Source organism: Vanessa atalanta, chromosome 20 (genome assembly GCF_905147765.1).
Source record: "Vanessa atalanta chromosome 20, ilVanAtal1.2, whole genome shotgun sequence".
Taxonomy (NCBI): Eukaryota; Metazoa; Arthropoda; class Insecta; order Lepidoptera; family Nymphalidae; genus Vanessa; species Vanessa atalanta.
Window position 1 is genome coordinate 8,618,866 of NC_061890.1, and position 14,623 is coordinate 8,633,488.

Sequence of the window (14,623 nt, forward strand, 5' to 3'; positions counted from 1 at the left end):
GTTAATGGTTATAGGCGGTGGTGACCACTTACCATCAAGTAGCCCACTTGATGGTAAGTGGTCTTGCCCGTCTGCCTGCCTATACTATAAAAAATATATCTTTGCAATTGACTTCTTCGATCTTTACGAAGACTAAGTGAGGATAGTACGGACTACAATTTTATAATTTTGAATTTTTTTTTGAGTTAATTAGTATGTCACAAATGCCTTTGGGCGCTATCGTGAAATCCACTATTGGTCTGAATAATCAATAAGCTTGTATAAACGGGTTTTGTATGTACAGGTTGTCCCAAAAAAATCATCAGGCGGGTATCGTGTCGAGGGACCAAACAAAAAAACAAAAAAATTAACAATATCCTTGGTATAATATGGATGTTTTTTTTTGCCAAAGCTGGTATTGCCTCTCGAAAATGTTCGGGACCTTTGCCTTAAACTCCTTAATAAAAATGGTATGATATAAATATATTTTATAAACGATATCATTCAAGAATAATGTATCTTTATGGTGAAATCGATTTTAGAATTGGATCATTAGTTCCGGACAAACAAACAAATGTTATCTCTTCATTATATTAGTGTACGTTTAGTTAATCGCCGATGGAATAACTGATAAGTAAACGCCCCCACTGCACGGCAATCTTCAGCTCAAATTAGAGTACGAAGTAAGGCAATGATAACACTGATCATTTACTGACTTCAGGCAGCTTTTACTTGGTGATAGGGCTCGCAAGCCCCTTTGGGCAGTGGCAATATTTGACGACCTCCGTGGTCGAGTAGTGTGTACACCGGTTTTAATGGGTACGCCACTCCGAGGTCCCGGGTTCGATTCCCGACCGAGTCGATGTAGAAAAAGTTAATTAGTTTTCTATATTGTCTTGGGTCTGGGTGTATGTGGTACCGTCGTTACTTCTGATTTTCCATAACACAAGTGCTTTAGCTACTTACATTGGGATCAGAGTAATGTTTGTGATGTTGTCCAATATAAAAAAATATATATATTCAGTATTATTATGTTCCAATTGAAAGAGTGACTGAAGTACAATGTATATGTGTCCGATATATCGAAACTAATCTAAAATCGGATGTCGTCGGAACATCAAATGTCATCGATCATGACGAGTAATCGTTTTCACCGCATCTAAAAAACTATGTATACCGTTTTGGTACGTCAAAGCATTCAAAGTACGATAACATTAAACACATGAAATATTCGCCCTATCTCTCTTTAACTTTACAGTAAACCATAAGCGAGAAAGAGATGAAGCGAAAGTTAAACCGATTTCGATATTACATCCGTTTCATCTCTTTCTCACATATCGTACAATCTTAAGTTAAACAAAGACAGGGCGACATCTGAAATCGGATGTCAACACCGATATGTAATCCAAATATCCGTTACACAACCGATGTCACAAAAATCGGATATCGCCCATTCCTAGTACAAAGGACATAATGTCTTAGTTCTCAACGCTGGTGGCGCATTAGCGAAGTAAGGAATGATTAACATTTCGTACAGTACCATTGTCTATGGATGGTGGTGACCATTCCCCATCAAATGGCCCATGTTCAATGTCCACCTATCTATTATAAATCTAAAAAAAAGTTACTAAGGAATTCTCGACGGAAATACCCAAAACTTTTTAATGACTTCAAGTTGAGTCTAATCAGTATAGGTACTACTAACCAATGCATTCTTATTTTTAAACTTAAAAATATGTATATTTAAAATAAACAGAAACTTCAGAATGTTTAAAAACAATACATCGTTAAGATATCCTTAATTATGAGCTAATCTATTCTCTGTTAAGATACGGGAGTCTGCGAGATACATCATTTACTCGTGATTCCGAGTAATGTTCACGAAACAATGCACTTCAGTATACTTCTAGAATAATCTATTGTGACGTAGTTATATGTTGTTTATAAGCGGAAATTACAAAGTTTTATTGAATACAAAAAAAAAATCAATGAAATTCCGATTTCGTGCAGTTTTGTAGTAATGATAAATTATCTTTTTTTGTTGTTGTTGATTATTGTTTAATTAATATCGACGTCATTAAGTGAATTTTATATAATGAAGAAATTACTCTAAGGATTTATTGTGTCACTTTTCGAAATACTGCGTTGTATGTCCTCTGAATTCCTCAATAGAATGACGTTTGAATCATCAAAATTTGTCTAGCCGTTTATCTTACGGGTAATCAGCGAATACGCATGTATTCAGAAGTACTACTGTGAAACATACAACGACGACGGGTTCAAATCCAGGCAAGCACCACTGAATTTTCATGTGCTTAATTTGTGTTTATAATTCATCTCGTGCTCGGCGGTGAAGGAAAAACATCGTGAGGAAACCTGCACATGTCTAATTTCAACGAAATTCTGCCACATGTGTATTCCACCAACCCGCATTGGAGCAGCGTGGGGGAATATGCTTCATACCTTCTCCTCAAAGAGAGAGGAGGCCTTAGCCCAGCAGTGGGATATATACAGGCTGTTAATGTAATGTAATACAACGACTTCCATTTTGAAGTTGCTTAAAATAGAAATACTTAGTATTTTTATAATCGGGTTTGAAAGATAAATGAGCTAGTGGTGTAACTATAGGAACAAGGGACGATATATCTCAGTTCCCAAGGTCGTTGATTATGTAAGAAATGGTTAAAATTACATACAGCGCTTATGTATATGAGCATTGGTTACTACTTAGCACCAAGTGGCCCAACATTTGCCCATAAAAAAATACCACCACTATATATATACTATATATACCACATATTACCACCATAAAGTTAATGAAATATCTGCCAAGTTTGCGATATTTATAACCATAAGCTAAGTTTGCACAATGTATTATTATGTATGTAGCTAATCATATCTTATTTGCGGAGATGTTTATTCAACAGGGTTGCAAACAGTATCCGATTAAATTGATTTATTTTTTTCACTGCGCTGTCAAAATCAAAAATTAAAATCTAAATATACTTTATTCATGTAGGCTTTTACAAACAATTTTGAATCGTCATTTAACAAACTATTTAAAGTAAAGCTACCTCCGGTTCGGAATGTAGATTCTACCGAGAAGAAACGGCAAGAAACTCAGTAGTTTTTTCAACATCTAAAAATACAGTCATGTTAAATATAATTATATATGTATGTTATGTCTCCTGCCTGGAAGTCAACAAGCACGATTTTTTATCATCAATATAATCTTGTATCGAATAATATGCCCTCTTTACCAATGTATTTTGGATTAATATATATATATATATATATTTTTTTAAATCAAATTATCGGTAATTAGCATGTTTCACAAAATTCGAACCAGACTACTTCATCAGGTATCCTAACAACAAACAGCAATACATTTTTACACTACAATTTCGGGTTGGAAGGCGAATGAGCAACCATACAAGCACAATCGAGATAACATCGTAGTTCCAAAAAATGGTAGTAAAAAAAATGTAAGGAATGGTTAATATTCCTTTCGTCAAATGTTTACAGACGGTGCACGGTGGTCACGTACCATCAGGTGCTCCATGTACTATTACGCCCGTACGAAATGCTTTTGTAGCTGACAACCCTACGTTTTAACGGACGATTGGCGAGTATATAAAAAAAGTAACCTTTGATTGTATCCCAGGCAGTTTTGGTAATATCGATTTTCATTCTGCGAATTATGGTTTTTAATCGTTGAGAAGTTATTTATACTAACTTATGCAATATACTTATAGTAGGTTACTTGGTAACTGATTAAATTTTTATCATATATCGGGTCGCTAGGACCATCCCCGTCTTGGCAAGGGTGCAATACTAATTCTATATATACATATATAGAATTAGTATTGCTTATTCTACATTCTGTAGAATGTCTTTATATACAACGTTAACAGACTCTTTGTCATCTAGACACGCGGTAGCGTGTCAGCCAAGTTCTAGTAACAGAACTGGCGAGCAGCACCGTGTGTAATATTACACGAACCATTTAGAGTCACTTTTGACCTCCTCATATCTCAAAAACTATTTGACATAAATGTGTCAAATTTGGCTCATATATTGAGACTCGCGTGATACATATGTGTTCCAAATTTCATAAACGCATCTCAAATGGTTATTTAGATATTAACGTCTAAAAATCGTCATTTTTATCACTGACTGACCTATAGATCAAAACTATATCCTACTTCCAGGTGACCTAGAAAGTTGAAATTTGGCATGCAGGTAGATAATTAGGCCAATATAAAGGGAAAAATCTGAAACTGGTAATTTTTTATCATTTTATTATAATTTTTCATTTTATTGGGTCTATTAGGAACACTTATACATATACTTAGTTCCTGTAATTACTGTAATAAAAAAAATGATGTAAGAACCAGCAATCAAAACTTATGACAGCCGGTCTTAATGTGGATTTTAAGGTCTTCACGTGAATATATAACAAGTTGAATACCACCCTTAAGTTTTTTAAATCCAAATATTTCCGTTTTATTACTTATGAGTATAGCCGACTTTCGTATTTATTACGTTATTAACTAGCATTTAGCGCACATCAATGGTGCAAAATCATTATACTTAAAAAAATAATAATAATAGGCATTTCGGTACACAGCGCGCGACGCGACGCTGGAGCAACGGGATAGGAGCGTTGCGATTAAACCTTAACGCGGACGTGTCTGAGCGAGTGGCAACCGCGCTCATAAAAATTATTTCAATGCCTTCCGATGGAAGCTGCCTAGTCTATTCGACTGCATATTTTTTGTTTGAGTATACTATTATACAACAATAAAATAGGTTTCGTGAGACTGTAGTAGAGTATGTATATCGTAACTGTAATGATTTAAGTTTGTACTCAAGCGCTATAAACGGGGATCCTTATTGCTTGGAAGAACAGTATCGAGCAAGCATGCTGATGTCAGCAAAGAACTTGTGAATGGGTCCAATGGAAAAATAGAGAAGGACATTGGGAACGTCGACAACAGCAATAGCACATGTAAAATAACAATTCAATTTAAACATAATTTAATTTGCGAACTAGAAGTCCAAACCATGTTACAGATATTAAGTAATGTACATATATGTTCAAAGGAAACAATTCTCAATTTGCTTATCATATTCTACTACTATACACAAATCACAAGGCCTTCGCCTTGACGGTGCTCTATTCGACATAGGCTCCTCTATATTAAGTAAAAAGCAGGCTTACGTTAGCCTCTCCAGAGTTAAAACCTTAGATGGAGTACGTCTTATAAATTTAGGTCCAAGTTAAATCAAGACAGAAGAGTATTGTAGTATTGTAGAGTACAACCGTCTGCGCACGTTATACCACCCGACTTGGCCAAATTAGGTATAAACAGAAAACGCGTAAAAAAATAACCGGACACTGAATGTGCCATTCACTCGAACATTTGAGAGGTACCTACAAGAAAAATAAGAACGTATAAAAAAAAAGACAATTATACCCCGTAAACTTAGGAAAACAGAATAGTTTAACAAAAACCATTTGGTATTCATTTTGTTATTAATAAGTACCTACTAATAATTTATATACAAAAAGTAGTGATATCCCATCAAAAACATAAATGTAAAAATGAGAGCCAAGTTAAATATTATGATATATACCTTGGTTGTTGTCTTCAACGACAAAAGAAGTGAGATCTAAATATGTGCCAAGTTAAATAGTCCTTTCTGAAATTTATTTATAACTACATAAAATATCATTTCTTCTTATAACTTGGGATAATATATTGTTGCCTAAGGTCTGACTTGGCTAGTTCTTATATGTTTATAAACACAAATTGTAGTTTGTGTTTAGAATACATACATACAAATTATAACTCAGAACATCTAAGAAGAATGAAGGATAGCTCAGTATTGCTTAGTTAGTATTAACATACATTAAGAGCAACGATGGTCCAGTCACTAGAAAACATGAATCTTAACCAGATATTGCGAGTTCATATCCAGACAAGTACCATTGAATATTTGCGTGCTTAATTTGTGTTTATAATTCATTTGTAACAGGCTTAGAACTTACGAAAGCTATAATATAATTCGTATATGAGAACTAACCAAGTCAGACCTTAGGCAACAATATATTATCCCAAGTTATAAGAAGAAATGATATTTTATGTAGTTATAAATAAATTTCAGAAAGGACTATTTAACTTGGCACATATTTAGATCTCACTTCTTTTGTCGTTGAAGACAACAACCAAGGTATATATCATAATATTTAACTTGGCTCTCATTTTTACATTTATGTTTTTAATGGGATTAGACAATACAAACTGAGATGACCCTGCATTTTAAATCTGTAATATCTTCGAAAATGTCCATTTAAAATTACATGCTGTAAAGGGCCGTATCAATCTATATTAATCAAATCAAATCACACATCGGACATCGGTAGCTCAGTAAAAGTAAATTTCCCTATTCGAGCTCAAAGTGTATGTATCGTTCGGTACAAATATTAGGTCGATTTAAATCTTCAGACTGTAGATAAAATATTCATGTCGACTGATTGACAATATCAACAGAAGTATACCATGCACAGATTAAACGTACAATCTATAATACAGAGTAGAAACTACTCATAGATCATAAATGTTTATTATATTAAATCATTTGATTCTATCATAGGTAGACTGGCAAATGTTCAACTGATAGTAAGTGGTCACCACTGCACATAGATATTGGAATTATAAGATATATTAATTATCCTTTTCCAAAAGGAGTGTGATGGTCGTGTACTCTACTGTTGCGTACGCCTACTCAGATGGGCTTGCACAAACCCCATTCCACCTAACATAGTAGTAGTATAAAGACTATGAGTAAAAATTTGCTTAAAACAAACAATTCAATAATGATTATTTTGCAAAATATATCTCAAAGTACGCAAGTTTGATAACTTATCTGAGCTATATCTGCTCCCAATTCAATACGACGTAAATTAATCCACAGATAGTGACGATTGTCGATTATAATATTCTAACGAGGACGATGTGTCACACGTATTTATTATTATTTATTTGACGCTGTGACATTGATTATGTTATCGCGATAAAGAAAAAAAAAAAACCATTTATAAAATAATTCATTGGTCTCTCGACGACGATCATTTTCTCAAGATTTTAAAAAGAGGTTTTAATGTAGTTAATTCAAGTAGGTACCTATTGTCAGTTTAAATTGAATTTGAAGCTTTAGTTGATTCGGAATGTAGATTCATCCGAGAAGAACATTCAGGCAAGAAAATCAGATTCTCAACGTTGCTCTTTTCACAAATGACATTATTATTAATTTCATATTCAACTATATTTATTATTATAATTCAATTTATATATTATGTATGGAAATCTAAATATCATACTAATTCCGAGGTTTTTATCATAGTTTTATATCTTAGATTATTTATGTAGATAGTGTGCACTACAAAAGTACTAAAATAAACAAGTCAAGTTCATAAACATGGTTTTCGTGATAACTACGCTTGATTCTCGTCAAACGTCATAGTGTTTTACGCACAAATGCGTGCAGCGTGGCCACTATGTACACGCACTAGTGGAATATTCGTTGATGTTTGGGAATTATTGTTAATAGGTTTATTGTCATTTTGCACAACGGTGTAATCATGTGAATCTCCGGATAATAAAAAAATAGTAAATATTTCATACATTAATTTGATACATGGTGAAACCATTTAAAATCTTGAGTTTCCTTTTTTATTGCTCTCAAACTTCATGTTTTAGTCTTAGAACCCGTACCAGAGTCCACAATCTGACTCACGAGGAAATCAATTAATTAAACTAAAGTTGCCATTTTTTGGAGTATTTAACGAACTATCCATGATCATTAGATGGCAAAATTTTATAAGATTCATTGTTTAGAGAACATTTAATTCATATTTATTCAATTAGTAAAGTTCATATCCATTTTCGTCGTCTATTAAGCGACCAATAAAATTGATCGATCATTTCCCATTGACATAGTAATTAATTCATTATATTTGCATAATATAGATTATACTAGCGACAAAAACAACGGATATCCGGCCCTGTCCGTTTACGCTTGTTTCGGTAACTGTTCATTTGAACATAACTGTTAAGTTTGAATTAAGAATGTTAAAAAAATATCATTTTACCTCTTTAACGCGTTTAATAATCACAGATAAAATATACAATATGACAATGATAAAGCTATTAACACGATTTATTAGAAAAAACGTAGGTAATAGGTATTTTATTTGATAAACTAATACTTTATGTATGAATATCGGATTTACCCATTCATTGTATATATTTTTTGATATTTTACCAATTTTACTCGATTTAATCCATGAATTCCATTTATATCGGAGTTATTAATATATTTTATTATAATCTATTTATAAAATTAATAGCATATGTATGTAAAAAGGCATATTGTTGGGTTCATAGTAAAGAAATTTCAAAAACCCAGAATTCAAAATGGTTATGAAATAGTTGATCACAAGGACCTTAACCAAAGACTAGTACAAGTTCAGAATCGCGTTACGTAACAAACTTTCTTATATGCGAAATTAGTGTATTTAAAAGTAATCGTAGTAGACATACATTGTTCACCTTGCTCTCATTGATTGGGCGTTACTTACAGTCAGTAGACAAGAGATCACACCTTACTTTTCTTTACCATTGTAAAAAATATGATACATATCTGTTCTGGGTATCGTCTCGTCCCGTACTGATTTATTAAGTAAAAGAGGGATTGAATCGCGATTTACGGGCATCAATTATGTATATCTGTTACAAATATTCAAGATATGTTGCAAAACTAAAAGCGTCAATAACTCAAACGATTTAAAAAATCGCAGGTTCCTTCCTGAACCCTTTGGCTACTGTTTTCCCGATTCCTAGCACCAACTTTAGGCTCATGTATTAGGCTGGGGTATTGCTACTATAATTTAAAAAATAATAATAAAAATAACTCGATGTTTTTAAAGAAACCTTGTAATATATATTTTAGGAAAAGAAAGGAAAAAATTCAGAGGTCACTTTTATTACACGACACGCTTATTTATTTATATTATTTGTTATAGTTTTTGAAACCATTTTAAGCGGAGAGCGTATGCTATGATACTTATGTGAATTAACTTATATATATTTTAGTTTATTTCAATAACGATTACAAATTGAAAAAGGTTTAATGAAACTCAAATAAAGTAAAGTAAAGTGGTCATTTTACACATATCCTAGACGGAATACGTCTCGACTAACCTAAAATAGAGATGAGACATGCATTAAATTCCAAAATCCCTATTCTTACAACAATATAGGATGTGTGCTCAACAGTAGGATACACTAGGTAACGTGGTGTTGTGCTCGTTCTAATTCCACGCAACAAACGCACAGGATCATAGTAATCAGTTTTTATTAATAAGTGTCTCACAAACTCCGAGATACAGTTCATTGTATATTCTAAATCCGTGTTTAATAATTGGTTTGGCTACCAGGCACTATCGGGAAAACGATAAAATGGTGCATTATTTATGGACATTTGGTATTGATTAACTTCGTTTGAGATAAATTGTTGCATTTTATGAAATGAATTCTATCCCAATTGGTCAAAAGTAACTACTGAACTTCTTGCTGATAATTTTCGTCAGAATGTATATTCCAAATCGGTGGTAGATTACAGTTCTGTAAAATGTCGTTTCAAAAGTGCTTGTAAAATTCTTCTAGATTAAAGTATATTTTATAATCAAATCACCTGGGATACAATCAGAGGTTATTTTTCTTTAAAATACGCGCTAATCGCCATTTACAAAAACATAAAACCACTAGATTTTTTAATTTTAAAATTTAAATTTAATCTATTTGTATTATGACTATTCGCCTTCCTTCTTTACAGTCTGTTTCAAGATTTTCGACATGGATAGAGATGGGATCCTGAACAAGAAGGAGCTAAACGATATGGTGGACATACTCTGCACAGTCGCCAACGAGGCCATAAAGAACCAGGGCTCGCGATCCTCCACGCCCTCCGACGCCGAGCCCGATACCGACAAAGGTTTCGATCCAGATGTCATCTTGCTGAACCTCAGGGACAAGCTGGTCGTGGTGCCCGACGAAGGCGGTAAGCCTGTGTTTCATCTCGGACCAACGGGTGGCGAAGACATCGTGATGTTAAGTGAGGTAAGTTTTCTACGTCATTTCATTTATTTGCAGTCCATCGCCTTAGCAAATATTATTTTAGTTTGTGTATGTGTGACTCATTGATCGGTGAAGTAAATATTGTTTAAGTGCTTAAGTATTTGCATAAAAGTAATAATGTTGGTATTTTTGTTTTATTACTTAAATTCTCTCAATCTGTATCTAAATTTGATATAATTTGGGTTACTCTTCATCATAAATCAAGTGACTTAAACAATGAGAGTTTCCTAATATGTCATTTTGAGCAATGAATATACGTGACTTTGAAATAATCTAAAGGAGGAAAAATATCGAGGGACAATCGATTTATAGTGAGCACTTATTTTAACTTCTTCTAAGCTATGGACTAAGCTCCACCAAGTCCGACAAATGTTAGCTGTCGAACAATAATAATAATACTCAATGAATCAGGTACAGAACCGATCTTAAATCAGCTGAAAACTGAAATTAATCTACCGCGATAGCTTAGGAAAGTTAAGTTTTCGAGTGGCCCCGCACGCTGATCATAAGTTTAGATTTGAGGTGTATTGATAAATTTTTAACTCAGGGAAGCAGGGAAGTAAGTAAGGGAACCAAGCGAAGAAGATATAAGATCTGACTGGGTAACAAAACATATCACTATTTATATTTTAAATTGCGGTGATCCGTCGACTTTAAAAAAATACGCACTCATAAGGTATAATAACATCCTCTTGCGGACGTAGTTATACTATATGCGTACGATTTTAAATAAAGAGTTTCGTACAAGGTACCGACGGAGCGTGCCCTGCGTGCCGAGGAGTTCCTCATCTGGGCGGTGGAGAGCGCGGAGTCGCTGGTGGCGCCCTTCCTCGAGCTGTTGTTCGACGTGTGTCACGTGGTGCTCGGCCTACGGCCGCAGTGCAGACATCGCGAGCGAGATGTCGGTGAGTTATCACTATACACAACTACACTACACACAATTATTCACGATAATTTATATTACAGTAATTAGTCTGATCAGATTTCAGGTTTCTGTGTTCACAGACAGGGTAGTTTCAATAAAAGATGTATCAAGTATTACCACAAAAAAGTTAATAGCGGCAGGCTAGGACTTACGACAAAACCAAATGGGTTCCGGTCCCAAGTTTAGGATACCAAAATAAGCCGTCTGTTTCTTGCCAGTGCTGAGTTGGTTACGACGCGAGACTTGTCGCGGGCTGGCCGTTGGACAGTTTTGGTACCTGGTGGCGGCCGACTGGTGGAGCGCCTGGCTGCTGTACGCGTCGGCCCCGCCCCACTCCTGCTGCCGCGCACCGCGCCTCGACGAGCTCGTGTGCGACGACAGCTTCACCACTAACTCCACCGGTGAGAGCCGCGCCTTCGTTCTATACATACTTCAGTCGAGCCGAAGAGAATAATTACAGTAAAATTTACACGGCAGAGTCCATGGGTTCACTCCTGTGGCGCGCCGAGAGCGTGTCGCTGGGCAGCGCGGGCGGCAGCAGCGGCGTCAGCGCGGGCGCGGGAGCGAGGGCGCCGCCGCACCCCGGGCCCGTCGACAACTCGCGCCTGCTGGCGCCGCCGGCGGCGGGCGGAGGCGCCGTGCGCACGCTCACGGGCGAGGGCGGCCACCTGCGGCGCGACGCCACGCTGGCGCAGCACCGCGACTTCGAGCTCGTGCCCGACGCGCTGTGGCGCGCGCTGGCGCTGTGGTACGGCGCGCCCGATCCGCTGCCGCGACAGGTAGGGCCCTCGCTCGCGCGGCCCCAGCGTGCGCACGTGCGCCCATACTGACGACTCTCTCGCCCGCAGGTCATAAGGCCGCCGAATTCGGACGTGGAGCTGGAGCTCTACCCTTTGCAGCTGAAGATCCTCCGTCACGTTCCCAGCACACAGAGTGAGATTTTGATTATATTCATTGTGATGTGCTATTGACTACCATTGCTTATGTTCAGTATTCAGCTGCAACGAAGATTCTAATATAGTTGCGTAAAGAATATACACATTAGTCATATTAAAAACCTTTATGCAGGAAATAGTCCGCTGAGCGCTCTGGGTACAGGTACGAGCCCAAGCGCACTGTATGCGCCTGCGCCGCCCGAGCGTCAGCTCGCGTACACGGCGGCCTTTTCGAGACTCGCCACCGTCAAGCAGGTGAGAAAAACAAAAAAATTAAGAAACATGCATTTATTTTAGAGTTCCGTACTTCGAAAGGAAAATGGGAACACTTCTACGATCACTTAGTTGTCCGTCTGTGTGTCGTTAAGACCCTTTTTCTCAAGAACGCGTATTAGGTATCAAGTTAAAGTTGATATAATTTCAAAGCAATTAAATGGTGGTAGTACGGAATCCTCAGTGTCTGAGTCCGACTTGCACTTGCCCGGTTTTTTCTTTGTTATTTTTATTGAGAGCATCGTCGAACAGTCGGAGCTACAATCGTATAAAATATGCTCCGCGATCCCCAAGGTGACGGAGTTCCTGTGCGGCGCGCTGGGGCTGGCGCGCGAGGACGTGCGGCTGTGGGCGCTGGGCGCGGCCGGCGGCGCCGCGCTGCTGCTGGACGACGAGCGGCCCTCGCTCGCCGCGCTGCGCCTCGACGAGCGCGCCCGCCTGCTGCTCGAGCTGCGCAACGCGGACCTCACCTGGCCCGAGGAGATCGGCGCCCTCGGGTACACACGCGCTAGTATGATGTGAGATCCCGCGCGACGCGGCCGTAACCCGTGTGCTCGTGTCGCAGCGCCGGCGCGGTGGGCGGCGTGGGCGCGGCGCGCTGGGTGGAGCGGCGCGAGACGCTCACGGCGCCGCAGATGGCGGGCGCCACGGGCCTGCACAACCTGGGCAACACCTGCTACATGAACGCGGCGCTGCAGAGCGTGAGTACACGACACTCGTTCGGAAATACTCGTCAATCTGTTGACATAGTAAAACTAAATGTAGAATTTTCTATATATGATAACGATATTTATATGTCTGGCGATCCTCTTCCAGGTCTGGAACACTAGTCCGCTAACGCAGTACTTCAACTCTGGCATGCACCTGTACGAGGTGAACACGACCAACCCGCTCGGAACTAAGGGCATGCTCGCCATGCGCTTCGGCGAACTTTGCAAGGAGGTAACGTTTGACGAGTTAATATACCCGAAGATTTCAAATCTTCGCATAGGGCTAATATGAAAATAAACAAATCGCAAACGGAGCGGTCCGTCTCTCTCAACCCCACGCGTCCAGCGAGATAACAGCAGAGGGCCGCGGTTGCAGGTGTGGTCGTGCAGCGCGCGCTCGGTGGCGCCGCTGCGCGTGCGTTGGTGCGTGTCGCGGCACGCGCGCGCGCTGGCAGGCGGCGGCCAGCACGACGCGCAGGAGCTGCTGGCGTGGTTGCTGGACGCGCTGCACGAGGACCTCAACCGCGCCGCCGCGCCCCCCGCGCCGCGCCCTCCGCCCGCGCCCGCGCCCGACTGCGACACCCGCCCCGACCAGGTGACCCCACATTGCGATACTCATGCAGTGTACGTCCCTCAAAGTTCCATGAAATATTAGTAGTCGTCTCGTCCGCGGGACAGGTCCTGGCGGCGGAGGCGTGGGCGGCATTCACGGAGCGCAACCAGTCCATCATGACGGAGCTGTTTTACGGACAGCTCAAGTCCAAGGTGCGCTGCAGTGCGTGCGGACACGAGTCCGTGCGCTTTGACACCTTCAACATGCTCAGCCTGCCGCTCCCCATGGAGTCCTACGTGCGAGTCACCGTCAGAGGTATTCGCTTCGATAGATGAGCTTAACGTCTTAAATATTATATCCGAGCTACTTGTTCCGACTCCACTGGGTTACAATGATCCATAGACAACTTTTAGATTAAAGAATAAACACAAAAATAAATATTCTTCTGTTTTACGGCGTGACTTTTCTCTACTATAATATGCATATAAATTTTCCGCACGAGTCAATCAGTGAATCGATACCGTTGTCGGTAGTAGACAATAGTAGTATTAGGTTACTTTTAACTATTATTTTGTTCCCAATTTCAGTCATATTACTGGACGGATCTGTTCCGGTCAAGTATGGCGTGAGGGTGAACTCGGAAGGAACGTACTTAGACCTTAAGAAAAATTTGTCGGAACTGTGCGGATTACCTCCGGAATCGTGAGTTTATCTAACATCTAATAGTTTATTACAAATAAACGAGACGGAGAGTAAATAAATGAAGTCAAGACAATATCGTGTTCGTTGCTATCAATGCCGAACGAATGTCTTGTGTCCGCAGAGTGCTGCTGGCGGAGCTGTCCGGCGCGCTGCTGGGCCGCGTGCTGCGGGACGCGGACAAGGTGAGCGGCGTGACCGCGCACGACCTCTACGCGTACGAGTTGCCGCCCGCCGACGACGACAGCGACGCTGACTCGCTGGACCGCGGTCAGTGGCTTCCTTACCAGTGCTCGCATTGAAACCAAACCTAGCTTGTTAGACCAACTATGAATAGTCGTATC

General features: G+C 39.2%; 1 protein-coding gene across 3 annotated transcripts in view; it reads left to right on the plus strand.

The window, feature by feature from the left end:
* The window catches only part of LOC125071690 (ubiquitin carboxyl-terminal hydrolase 32), a 33,417-nt gene that overhangs the window by 13,180 nt on the left and 5,614 nt on the right, over positions 1 to 14,623 (plus strand). For 2 of the 3 annotated variants that reach the window (XM_047682026.1, XM_047682028.1), the window contains exons 5-17: positions 9,883 to 10,166; positions 10,933 to 11,089; positions 11,328 to 11,510; positions 11,587 to 11,888; positions 11,958 to 12,042; positions 12,178 to 12,299; positions 12,612 to 12,814; positions 12,883 to 13,018; positions 13,134 to 13,259; positions 13,404 to 13,622; positions 13,706 to 13,895; positions 14,168 to 14,282; positions 14,404 to 14,549. In XM_047682026.1, coding sequence (XP_047537982.1) covers positions 9,883 to 10,166; positions 10,933 to 11,089; positions 11,328 to 11,510; positions 11,587 to 11,888; positions 11,958 to 12,042; positions 12,178 to 12,299; positions 12,612 to 12,814; positions 12,883 to 13,018; positions 13,134 to 13,259; positions 13,404 to 13,622; positions 13,706 to 13,895; positions 14,168 to 14,282; positions 14,404 to 14,549 — 2,268 coding nt within the window. The remainder of the gene's footprint in view (positions 1 to 9,882; positions 10,167 to 10,932; positions 11,090 to 11,327; positions 11,511 to 11,586; positions 11,889 to 11,957; positions 12,043 to 12,177; positions 12,300 to 12,611; positions 12,815 to 12,882; positions 13,019 to 13,133; positions 13,260 to 13,403; positions 13,623 to 13,705; positions 13,896 to 14,167; positions 14,283 to 14,403; positions 14,550 to 14,623) is intronic. The other variant, XM_047682027.1, reaches the window with a different exon arrangement.